Source organism: Corvus hawaiiensis, chromosome 8 (assembly GCF_020740725.1).
Source record: "Corvus hawaiiensis isolate bCorHaw1 chromosome 8, bCorHaw1.pri.cur, whole genome shotgun sequence".
In the NCBI taxonomy this organism is placed as follows: Eukaryota; Metazoa; Chordata; class Aves; order Passeriformes; family Corvidae; genus Corvus; species Corvus hawaiiensis.
In genome coordinates this window covers 18306933-18319962 of record NC_063220.1, presented here as the reverse complement: position 1 = coordinate 18319962, position 13030 = coordinate 18306933, and the positions used below count along the sequence as shown (strand labels likewise).

The following is a 13030-nucleotide window of genomic DNA, read 5'->3' as shown; positions in this document are numbered from 1 at the left end:
ATGTCCTGGGACACTAAGGCTGCTTTTGTCTAGTGTTTGACTCTCATTAATCTAAACATGTTCAAATATTCTCAAGATGTGAGGTAGTTTTTTATCTCCTTTATTACTTACCAGTTCAGCTCGGGTCCCAGAATTTTTTTTTTTCTCCCCTCTTTATGGTGTCTCTCCTTCCCATAAGGAATGACCAGTCCCTGCACACTCCTGCCCACTGGGCCTTTCCTGTTTTCCTGGATCTAATGTATGTTACTTCAGTGGTAACCTCTCCTTCTCCAAGGATTTTTTTCACAGGACAATTGCACATAAGATTGTTCACACTTGTTTTGGTCACAAGTGAATTTGGCCATTGCTTGCAAATCACTTTGGGATGAAATAAATTAATTGCTTTCAGAAGCATTACTAATGGGCATGGTGATATTCTCAAGCTGCCCATGATGGCTCCTGCTTGCCTCTGTATTACTGCAGGCTGTGCTAAGACTCCAGGTTTGATGGCTTCTCAGCATACATACCTACAAATCAGGACTAAGACAGGTCCTAGCATAAGATCACACTACTTAGAGCCAGGACAGATCTTGAGGCATCCCCTTATGAACCATGTGATAAGGGGATCATTACAAAATTAGCTAAGATGCCTTTAATTTAACAGAATAGTGACACAAGTCTTTTTGTCTGTCTCCATTTCACAGGGTGGGAGTTTTGATGTTGCAGACAGGATGTTTCACAGTGTCAAGAGCACATGGGAATCAGCATCAAGGGACAACATGAGTGATGTCAGGGAGCTCATCCCTGAATTCTTTTACTTGCCAGAGTTCCTAACCAATGCAAATCACTTTGAACTTGGTAAGTTCTAGTGTTCCATCCAGCATCCTACCAAAAGAAAAGATCCAGGTCTTGTGTTGAGAGTCAGTCTCTGGACATTGTGGACTGATGAGTCTTTCTAATGAAGAGATAATTTTTTATTCAAATAACAATACAAGAATGCAAGCTTCTGAAAACTGAATTATGTCAGAAGAACCAAGTTGCCAGCTCAGGAAGAAGCAAGCAGTTCCTACTAATTACTGTGCAAAAGAATTACACATTTTGTCACGCAAAAGTGGATTTTTATATAACCAATCTAGTTGGTTGCTTTTGAAAATTTGGCCTGTATTATCAAATCTATGTAGCTATTGAAAATGTATTATTCCTTTGGAGATGTGTCAATTGTTAAATGGTGTTGGTGAAAGGTGGGATTGTTTTTGTTTTGGTTTTTTTTTTTAATCTCCATGAGATCACAAGGTGATTAAAGTTTCCAAATGTCCTCACTCTCATCTTCAAAGGTTCTGCACAACTCACATGAACTTGATACATTTTCCCTGTCCTCAAGCAGCATCACAATCCCCTCTGAATGTACACTGTCTCTAAACCTTTCTGCATCCTTGATGAAGGCTCAGAGAGAATCCAGAAAAAACACTCTTCAGAAATAGGCATGGCAGTTCTGATTCACTTCACTTGACAGGACTTTCACACCATTTGCAATGCAAAGCTGCTTTCTATAATAGACATTGTTTGGTTAACAATTAAGGCAGGGGAAAAATACCTGAAGAATCATCCTAAATTGGTGACAGCAAAGGCAGCTTAACCCATGGTATTGAAATCTAGCTGTAATTGTATTTAAGATACCAGTGAAATGAGGCATGCTAAAAGATAGGAATGTATATATTTATATATAAGAATAGGGGAAAAAAATGTGCTAGAAGTTTGTTAAAAGATAAAAAAGAATTGGAGTAGTTTCATCCTGAGAGGAGGCCAAGAAAAAAAGCCTGGCTGAAATAAAGATTCAGAGACTGACCTGAGTGGAACTGAGTGGAGGGACCCAAAGGACACCAGAATCTTGTCAGTAGAGAGCAAATATACAGGAAGATTTTACAATAGGCAAAGCCAAGAACCCAAATCTGTACTCTGCTAAACTGTAGAGATACTTGTGGTCCCAGAACTGAACCTCAGTTTAGATTTGAATTCATCCAGTTGCACAACACTGTGCTCTGAATTAAGAACATATGCTCACCTTCTGAAAGGAATCAGGTTGCAAAGGACTTGAGAACAAAATCCCTCTCAGTGGCTCCTTTGGTAGGAATATTTGGCAGTTAGACTCACAGGATTATGTATAAAAAGGAAGTTGTGTAAACACATTTGTCTTGTCTGTGTTTGCATTCTGTACTAAAATGGTCTGTGCTGAGGACATGCATATTTTTACTCTGTTAATGACAATTACTAGAACATCTTCTCACTGCTTTATTACTGGATCAGAAATCCCAGAACACTGATTCTTCAGTATTCTATGGCCCTAAATTTGATGAACCTGAAACTGCCTGTAGGAAAATCACCTCAACTTCCTTTGACTTTGGTGTTTCAGTAAAGTTGTTCCTGTTTTCAATGTGTCTGATTCTTGTTTTTGGTTCTCCCTTTGTAATTCCTGCAGGCTGCATGCAGGATGGAACAGTGCTGGGAGATGTGCAGCTTCCTCCTTGGGCAGATGGGGATCCCCATAAATTCATTCTCCTGCACAGACAGGTCAGTGAATATAAAGATTTGTGACAAAATGCTACCTGGGTGCCATTGAAAATGAAGCTCTGAAAGCCAGAGTTACAAATGAAAATGTTGAATCCAAATGTGTCCTATCATTGTGGAGTTTGTGTTGGTTCTGAACTTTGCATGTATATTTGTCTGCCTAATAATTTACCTTGAATCAAGGCAAACTTTTCAGACCAGATGTGGATTACATGTAGGTTTGTGGCATGACCATATCTCAGCCCACAAGTGTAAGAGAACATAATATACTGTACAGGAATTTATATGCATACAGTTCTGTGTTGTTGCTAACAACATGTGTGTTTATTTAAATTATTTATTTCCATCTCTGAGTCATGCCAGGACTAAAGTTATTTTTTTATTTTTGGGGGTTGGGATGGGGGAAACCTAATGTAATTCTCTGCCTTTAATGGAGTCAGCCTTGGCAATTTGAAAACAAATAGCTCTAAGGTCCTGAGACTTACTGCAATTAGTGCTATCTATTAATAGTTAGAAAGTCTTCTGTGTGATGTCATCTGCTTCATAAAAGGGAAAGCAAATGCAGTTCTAGATGAAGATTGTTGCATTGAACTCAGACTTTGCAGCATAATATCTTGGTGCAGGTCTCTATAGTGCTCCTGCATTACCCCATCAGATTTCCTTGGGTGAGCTGCATGTGTGAGTGCACACAGATTGTTGCTGTGTACAGCTGTGATGAATGTATGTGTTAGCATTGGTGGGGCTAAACAAACAGCCCATGATTTTCAAGGCATTACATTATCCTGGTTTGTCATGTAGCTTCAGTTTTTGCCTCAGTGGGTGTAGGTTCTTCTCACCTCTGCTATGCAGGTCCTGCCCTTGGGATTTCACCTTTCTCTCTCCATAATCACTTTGTAGGTGATTATATTCAAACCTGTGGATACAACCATCTTTTCTGTTTTGGTATCTCCAGATAAGCCTTTCCTCAGTTGACCTCTCCAATGCTGGCTTAAATCCTGTCTCTGACCTCCTTACTACCTTAACTTCTTGTTCTTCTTTTGAACAAAACCAGGGTCATACTCTTATTTTGTAAATACTTTTCTTCACTGTTCACTGAACCATTAACAGCAACCACAATATTCCCACTAAGTTACCATTACTTTCATAAAATCATAAAATGGTTTGGGTTGGAAGGGACCTTAAAGATATCCTAGTTCCGACTCCTCTGCCATGGGCAAGGATACCTTTCACTGGACCACAGTGCTCAAAGTCCTGTCCAACCTGACCTTGAATATTTTCAGCAATGAGGCATCCACAATTTTCTCTGGGCAACCTGTTCTAAATTCTAAGCACCCTCACAGTGGAAAGTCCCTTCCTAACATCTAATGTAAATCTACCCTCTCTGTTTAAAGTCGTTCCTCTTTTTCCTATCACTACATTCCCTTGTAAAAAGATCCTCTCTGGCTTTCTTGTAGGCCTCCCCTTAGGTACTGGAAGGTTCCTGATGCTGCAAACTCTTTGGCTTGTGAATGACTGAGTATGAGACAGAGCCTGTTCAACTCTGGTTTCATTCACACATGCTCAGGTTACTCCTGTGAGTGAACATGGATAAGGTCTGAGCCTGTGCTTGCCTACTTATTTTTGTGCAGTAATCCTGCTTTTGTGGGGTTTTTTTATGACTGTTGCTTATATAGTGTGACTGTTGATTATATAGTGAGATATTTCATCTTTTCTTTTAAGAGATTAAGAGGCTCTCTTTAGTTTCTATTTTGAATTTATGACCTGAACACTTCACTTTAAATCTGTGTCAGAACAATAATGCTAAAAATATTTAAATGAAGTTAAAGTTCTATCTTTCTGCTTTACCTATTTTGAAATGGATAACTCTTATTATGGATAACCTACTAAAAATTTTGTCTTCAATCATTTTGAAAATGCAGTCATCTACCAGATTTTTTTTTTGCCAAAGAACTGAAATTGAGATTAAGAGCCACGTTTAGAATGCTTCATTTCCTTTTCATACACAATAATAGGTATTACTGAGACAGACTTCTCTGAAGCTGTGTAGAAAGTGACTTAGAGGCTCAGAGCTCTGTTCACACTGAAAGGTGATGGAAGGGAAGAGAGACCTGAGCTTTTGTCAGAGCCCATAACTACATGATGATACAGCTACTAGGAGGAAGGAGATCCTCATTTAAGTTTTGTGTGCACTGCAGACTTGCTCATGGAAGTAAAGTCCTTGCTAAACTAAAGAGTTGAATCCAGGGAATGCCCAGTCTCCTACCTACTGCAAATTGGTTTTGGCCGCTGAGGTCAAATATGCAACAGTTCCCTCGTATTCCTCAGTGGCTCCTTGGAAGGTATGGAGGCTTTGGGGCTGTCTGGTTCCTTTCACTGCTCTGTCTCATGGTCTCTCTGTGACTGTCCAAGGTGCTCAATCTCTGTTTTCCAGTTTCCCAAATATGGGAAAGGTAACACTGTCCTTCCCTACCAGATGTGCTGCAGACAAAAAGCCACGTATGACTGAAAGATGCTGCAATTTTACATTGATGCTTTTTAAAGAAAAACATAGGGAGACATCTGTCTATTCTACTACGGTTTGTTTGGAGTGTAAAATACTGAGCTCCTTACTGCTTGTGTAATGGTGAATACTCCAAAGGCACTTGGATACCATGGAGAAATCTGCTTTTACCTAGTACTTTAGAATAATGGTACAGTTTGGAAATGAATCTGCAGTCATCCCTGCATAGCATGGGTTTGCGGTCACTGTAGAATGATCTCAGATTGTGTGAACTAGATTTGTTTTGGGTGAAATGAAAGAAAAGCTGCACTCCAGTTGTGTGCTCCAGATGCTGGTAGCATTCAGCTTGCGGGAACAGTCTGGATTTAGTTGGAAGTAAAGCCCCCAGAGTGCATTTAATGTGGATACTGGGTGCTCTCTACCATTTGTCTACAGAACTGCTTCCTCTGAGCTGCACTATTTAATAACATTGGCACAGCTGATAAGCAAATTAATTCAAATCTCAAATAGGAGCAGCTTAGCAAATGAAAGATCATGTTTATACATGTGTGTTCTTAATAATTTTCCAGACCTGATCAGATTTCCTGTACAGTCAGTGCAATATTGTCTTTTCAACCATAGCTGGTACCAGGTACTACACAGGGCAGTGCAAGAAACCTTAATTAGCCTGCCTGGGAGACTTTGTCTAACCCTGAAGTGAAGAGTCAGAGATTTTGAGTTCTGAAACATGAGGGTTTCTCTCTCCTCTGAAATCATCCACAAGGCTGGAAGTACTAATTACTGGTATCGTGGCCATTTTTAAGAGGCTCCACAATGAGTTTGGTGCATAAAACAGATTGAAGTTGACACTGTTCTGAGGTTGGCTATTACTTTCAAAAATGTGAGAGTGAAGAATTGTTCTTGACATAAAACTCTGAACAGCTTCTTGTTTCATGCCTAATAAGTTAGGAATCTAGTTCACTGAATAAATGTATATACTTCCTCCCTAGACCACAAGTTCTCCCTCCCTGGCTGGGCTTGCCATACCGCTCAGTGAAATACTTTGAGTCTGCACAGTTACAGCTCTGTTAGTTGCTTTGTTTTGCTTTGGCAGCGATGCCAGTCAAAATTTACAGTTTGTAATTCATGGACTAACTGCTTTTATTAATAAGAATGAGTTCCAAGTCTGTTCAGGGACAGATTGTACACTGTGCTTGTTCTGTGAGCTGCCCTGTGATCATTATAGCTGTGGGCAGGGTCATTTGCACCAGCTGCACTGGGCAACTGTCTGCTCTGTGAAATGAGCCATTGTTCTGGATCCCATTAGCTTGTTTATTTCTGCTGTGCTTTGGGTGGGCTGGTCTGCTTGGAAGACTTTTCACTGAACATCAGGGGTTACACAGTCAAATGATTCGGAGATAGGAAAGTACTTTTAATAATGCTTGACACTGCTGCTTGAATCATTGCGCAAGGCTGTTTGGGAATGCACAAAAATTTGGTGAGGCAGGTGATGGCAGGAGCAATAACATTTAGTGATGCCTCATGGGTAAGACTGGCTAACCTGGTGGTGGGCACAGATTCAACTTGAATTTGTGTCCCCTGCTTATGAACTTGCTTGTCTGGGTCTTCCAGGCACAAGTTTTACTCTGTGATTGCGTTAGCATCTCGCCCAGTCTTCTCCAGTAGTAATTGTTCATTCTGGTCCTATTAATCCATGTGCCAATCACTATGGGTGCTCAGATCTGTGGAATGCTTTCATTTTGCTTTGTGGAACCTACCTGTGTTGTGTTTGAGGATATTGCTCCTGGTGTCTGTTAAGTCAAACATGCTGCACTCTGTCCTTCCGTTTCCTGTGGGGATCCACTTTAGTCTCTTTTGGTGTTTTATGAGCCTGTACTGAGAATGGAGGTACTGGAGGAACTGAAAGTGTGATGACTCATTTGCAGAGAATTTGTCTCCAGCAAGGATTGGAAAGCAGTAATGCATTTGTAATGGATACAATCTAGTGGATTAAGTAATTTTGTTTTGGTTTCAGGCACTGGAAAGTGATTATGTCAGTGCACACCTTCACCGCTGGATAGACCTTATTTTTGGCCACAAGCAGCACGGCTCAGCTGCAGTGGAGGCAGTTAACACCTATCACCCTTACTTCTATGGAGACAAGATGGACCTCAACAACATTAAAGATCCTCTGATTAAGAGCACTATCCTGGGATTTATCAGCAACTTTGGACAGATACCAAAGCAGGTATCACTTTATCATGAGAGTAGAGAACATAATATATCTTGATCTTACAGTATTTTGACTGGAAACCAGTAATAATAATGTAAATCAGAAACATCTTCTGATTTAAACCTGCTGAAAGATGGGCTATAGGCTTTTCCAGATTTTGTACTACATCAGTCTGCACCCCCACTTTCTAACCATGCTGCTCCTGTTGTATGCCATACAGCTGCAGCATCAGCTCTGGGTTCTGCTCCTTCAGCACAGTCACACAAGTAATCACTAGTCTGGGAATGGGTATAATCAACTAAAACCCAGCTCAAAGTCTCACCTATGCTTTTCTTTCTTGTCCGGAATTGCTGGGATTAGCCTTCTGTCTTTGCGAGGGAGGGATGTAATCTGATGAAAATATTATATGCCTAAGATTTTAATTAAGAGATTCATATATGATAGTCTTGGAGTCTGTGATTTTAAGATTTAAACAGGTGTTTCTCCTAAGTGGTCATACAAATAGAGATTTATTTTTCAATGGCATTCCTTTGTCCTAGCTCTTCACAAAACCACATCCATCTAGGAATGCTCAAGGGAAGAGTTCATCAGGAAGAGAGACTGGGCCGTTCCTTCACTCAAGTGGAATTCTTCCTCCTTTTGTGAGCAGTCTGCAAAATCTGAAGCTCTCACCAGTTACCATAAAAGGTGCTGCAGGGGCTGTGTTCCATTTTCTGACAATACACAGTTCTTAGACAGGATAAATCTGTGTTTTCAAGAGCACAAAAGTAGTCACACAGCTTTGTATGGGTTGGTTCAATCAAGATCCCTTCTGCCAATTGTGATTTATGTATCTGTGTATTAGGAGTGGGGATTGAAAGCTTCTTCAAACTTCAGTTGTAGAGTTCAGAACAGATTGTTTCTTATAAGACATCACCCCCTCTGCATGGATCTATGTGGTCCACTGGAGAGGAGCGTTTCCGCTATTGTGTCTCAGTTTCAGAGTGGATTTGTGTCTCTGGGCCTGGCCACAGCACTGAGCCCAGATGTGGGACCTGCCAGCCTCACCACACAAGCTGTGCAAGGAGAAAAGTTAGCATCAGTGCTATAAACCAAACAGAATTAAATATTTTCTCTGTCTTGCTAGACTATCCCAAGGGAGCTATTGGGCACATTGTTCATACAGAGAAAGGCATTCTGGCCGTTGAAAAAAATAAAATTTTGATTCCTCCTCTTTGGAGCAAAACATTCTGCTGGGGTTTTGAGGACTTCACCTGCTGCTTTGGCAACTATGGATCTGACAAGGTAAATAACAAAAAGACTAAGAATTCAAGAAATTAATTATATGTTGTGGTCTTTGACTGGTTTGGGCACCCATTTCAGAGGCTGTTGGGGAGCTGATTTCAGAGGATGCTATACAGGACTTTCTCACAGTCAAGCTTCTTGAGGAATCTCAAGTTGAACATCCAAGATAGTGTAAAATCATTTTACACTGCTCAAAAACATGGCATTTGCCTCTAAATTATCTCCAGTTTTCCATCCAGTGATTGTGTTGTCCATGTTGTTGCTGTGTAAGGACAACACAAGGTCTCCTGGTCACTGATTAGAAATTTCATTGTGCAGAAATTTCTGCTGGAATTAAGACAGAACCATCTGTCAATTCCCCTCTGGCTCCAGCAAAGTCCAATGCATTCATTCAAAATAATGAAGTTAATACTCTTACTTCTTTGCTGTTAAAAATAAATGGTCTATATCATCACACTGCTTGTTAGGGCACTTGACAGATCTAGTTTCTTCCTCTGCCATAAATACACTGATTTTTGGATGTGTTTGGGACAATGTTATGATATGCAAAGACTTCTGAGTTAGCTTGGGTACCAGAATAGCATAACACATAATTCAGCAAGATACTGACTTGGGTATTTGTGCAAGTGGCATCATTATGTTTTTACAGACATACCCAAAGTCAATGGAAATGAAAAAGCCATGAGATATATTCCAACTTCCGCTCCCTGTATAATAAAATCAGTGCTTAGCAGTTCATACTGTTGCTGCAGGCATAAATTACTCAGTTTGTCACTTCAAAACTCAGGGTGACACTGAGCATAGTGAGTGTGACTACACAGTCACTGTAAGTAATAGTTAGGAGTCCAACTTGAATATTCTCGTGGTCAACAGTGCCAGTGGAGACGAGATGTAAGAAACTTTAGTCCTTGTTGTAAGTAGGTAAAGGTTTGTTCTGTCTGTGGTAGGGGTTTTATAGCTGTGCCACCCAACTCCACCAGATTCATTGGTACCAGAGTGCTGTCCCCATTGTGTGGGGGAGAGCTAATGCAGAATGTGCAGGAGGATGTTTGTGCTGTAATTGTAGCAATGTGCAATGGATCTGACACTGCTTTAGACTGATTTGGGTGCTGCTGACAGAGCACAGAATGCAATTTAGTGCTGTGTCTTTTGGCTTTTCAATCCAAATAAGAGGAGGGTTGCAGGGCCTGGCAGTAACTGTAAGCAGGCCATCACAGCCTGAGCTTTCTCTTTAGTCTACATGGAATGTTTGCCTTATGTTACTGTATGGTGGCAGAATGAGCTTTCCTGAAGTTATGTAGGAAGTGTGGCACAAGAGAAATTGGGACCCAAATCTCCTAAGACATGAGATACTGAGCTTTGTTCAGCCTTGGCCCCTGGAAGATGGCACAGATGCGTGCAGCCACAGACTGTGCATGTCCATGTGTTCACAGCTGTGCTCACATAGAGACTGGTTATGATGACCTTTTCTTTCTTAGATTTAAAATATGGAGGCTCAGTTTTGAAAATTGAATCTACCATTTGATATTAGTAAAGACATGGTATCATCAGATGAGCATTTGACTTAAAGATGCTTTCTTGTACAGAATGTGACTACATTCGAGTGCATGGCAGACTGGGGAAAGTGCCTCTGTGCAGTGTGTCCTTCAGCAACTACCATAATCACATCTGGAACAAGCTCAGTTGTGTGTGTCTGGGAATTCTCCCTGGTCAAGGACAAAGTGAAATGTCTAAACCTGAGACAGGTAAGTACTGTGGCTCTTCTGCTACGGAAACTTAATGAAATCCAGAAGATAAGGTTTTTATCTCTCAGATGTTTGTCAGAAGAAGCAACTTTGGGTGAATCGAGAAGGCAGGAAAAAGCCAGTAATAAGCAGTATCATGTGACAGCCTGTTATCAGGTCAGGAGCTGATAATATGCCTTACACCAGCAGCTTATAGCTATGAGTTCCACTTGGTGGATTTTTTCCCTTTAGTAGCATTTTCAAAGTTCATCATGATAAAAGAAATGATGAAGATAAGGCATATTCTCCTCTCTTGAAGTGCAGCCCTTGGGTTATTTTCAAAAACAAGTGTCACCTGGAGATGCTTATAATTTGTTCTGGGCTGCTACAGCAATGGACAGGATCTGAAACATCCTGTGAAATTAGCTGGTGGAGATGAAGGCTCAGCTTGGCAAAGTCCTTGATTCTTTTTTCTCAGCCTGAATTCAGAACATAAAAGGTTCATCTGTCAGTCTGTGAGGGAAGGTTGCATCCAATAAGAAAGCTATAGTTTTTATCCTCATTATCCAAAGCCCTGTAGTGGTTGTTGATTTAGACTTCATCTGTAGTCATCAACCGACACTGTATAATGCTATTTCATTTACAAAATTGAATTTTCATGCAAGATTTGTGTGGTTCAGCTATGGCAAGTTCTCAGCTTTACAAGTACAACTAGAGTACACCACTATTATATCTGGAAGGTAGCATGGGGCCCTTCTTCCCTAAAGAAATCAAGAGACTCTTGATTAACAAACCTCTGCTACTTTTAGGCACACTACTAAAGGGTTCATTGATCACCAAGGTCTCCAAGTGTTAGAAGCTTCTTCTGTTCGTTTGTTCTGGAGGGGTGTTCAGATGATACTTCAGTACTTTCCATACCCTAAGCCAAAACATATTTTGTCATTAAATGAAGTGAAAACTTCATGGTCTGTTGGGATGCCAGAGAAATATTTAGATCTTCATTTATCAGACATTCCTGTTGGAATTTGTGTTGAGATTAGGGGAGCAAACTGTTTTAGAGCAGCCTCTCTTCTGAGGTTTATGATGTTTAATGCTGTAGAAGACAGAAATATGAGACAAGATCTGATGACCTTTTAATCCAGCTGGTTATTATTTCAAGGCAGGACATGAACATAGGAATGGAAGAACTAGCAGTAGAGAAGAGCATAAGCAGTAATTTTCATCAACATCCAAATGATACAAATCAGGGGGTCAGTTTGAGTTTCAGGCAACCAAAGAGGCTGTCTTTTATCTTCACTATAATGCCTTTCTCTTTAACAATCTTAAATCAGCCTTGCTGATGTGTTCCACTGTGATTAATTCGGTATTACCCAAAATCCACAAAGTGGTATGAGATCATGCAATGACAAATTCTGTATTTTTTCCTTTACTTTGCTAGCAGAGGCTTTTTTTTTTTTTTTCTTACGACTGTCTGGAATGGATGTAAACTTGAACTATGGTTCTAAATGTCTTCCAGTGAATTACTTGCTCTTTCATGTACTTCACTGTTTCATGGTGGGTGCTTTTTCTGCTGAACAAAAAAATTTCCTGAGAGAGTGAGCTTTGCTTAAGAACATCTTATGTGCTATAAAGTGGATGCTATTCACTTACCAGCTGTCTCATGGGACTGACACATTCTGGTTTGGAATGTAGTAAAGTACAGAACCTATATTTCTGCAGAAAAAGTAGCTTTTGCCTCTCTAGTGGGATCTGCTTCCACAGTTTTGTGGAACACTAAAGATTGAGCGTAATTGCCTCAGTATTGAACCATGCAATTTACTAGCAGAGGGATCTGTGTGATCCAGTCCCCAGAATTTCTGGGCCAAATGAAACACTTAAGCAAGGTGTGCTCTCTGCCTCACAGACCTCTCAGCAAGGTGTGGAGCGTATCTGTAAAGTGTCTGTGTCCTTGTCAGCTAGTTAAGTTGGATGCTCAAACTTGGTTTAAACTGTCATGGACTAAACATTCCTGCAGTGAAGCTGGTCTTCTTTTTAGTCTTTTGATATTTGTTAAAATACTTTGGAGATAGGCCTCAAGATCTTTATGCAAATATGCTGCAGAATATTTCCCATTAAGGAAAAACCTGTCAGTCTTTGCAGAGTGATAATGAAAAGATGTAGAGAGCCAAGCATGAGACTTTTTTTCTGAATGTGCATTGAGACTGCTGGGTTGAAGCTGATACTGTAATTGTGTGCAGGTCTATCCCTCTTTTCCACACTCAGCTTGTATTTAAAGTGTTTCACTGCCAAGTAGGATCTTCGTGGGTTAAAATAAAAGGGGAAAATGGTTTTAGTGAAACTTGTGCAGGAGATTAGCTTGGCTTGACTTGGCAGTTTGGATGCTTTCACAGTGGATATGTTTTCTTTCATGCTTTGGAAAAAGGAGAGGAAAGTTTGAGCCCTTGAACCTGACTTGTCCCAGCCTTTTTTGCAGCAGTCTTGCACAGTTCTCAAGTATGGGCACTTGGTTATGCCCAGTCCTTTCTAAAGACACTGTTCTACAGCCAGTCCAAAGCTATCACTGAGCCTCCTTTTCCATGCTTAGGTGAGAGTGTTTCTGACTTCTGGAAACCACAGTTGGAGACCTAATTTTGTGCCAGTATTTACAGTTGACAGTTCCTGTGAATGGAGTAAGTCCCAAGCTGAAAGTCATCCCTCGCAGTTGCGGGTCACCTTCAGTAACGCAGAGCCTGGTGCAGCTCAGCTTCCTCACCAGTGGATTAATGT

At 40.6% G+C, this 13030-nt stretch overlaps 1 protein-coding gene across 2 annotated transcripts in view; it reads left to right on the top strand.

The window, feature by feature from the left end:
* The window catches only part of WDFY4 (WDFY family member 4), a 124845-nt gene that overhangs the window by 102879 nt on the left and 8936 nt on the right, over positions 1-13030 (top strand). For both annotated transcript variants that reach the window (XM_048311655.1, XM_048311654.1), the window contains exons 52-57: positions 684-837; positions 2456-2547; positions 7059-7271; positions 7796-7943; positions 8383-8540; positions 10127-10285. In XM_048311655.1, the coding sequence (XP_048167612.1) occupies positions 684-837; positions 2456-2547; positions 7059-7271; positions 7796-7943; positions 8383-8540; positions 10127-10285 (924 nt within the window). The remainder of the gene's footprint in view (positions 1-683; positions 838-2455; positions 2548-7058; positions 7272-7795; positions 7944-8382; positions 8541-10126; positions 10286-13030) is intronic.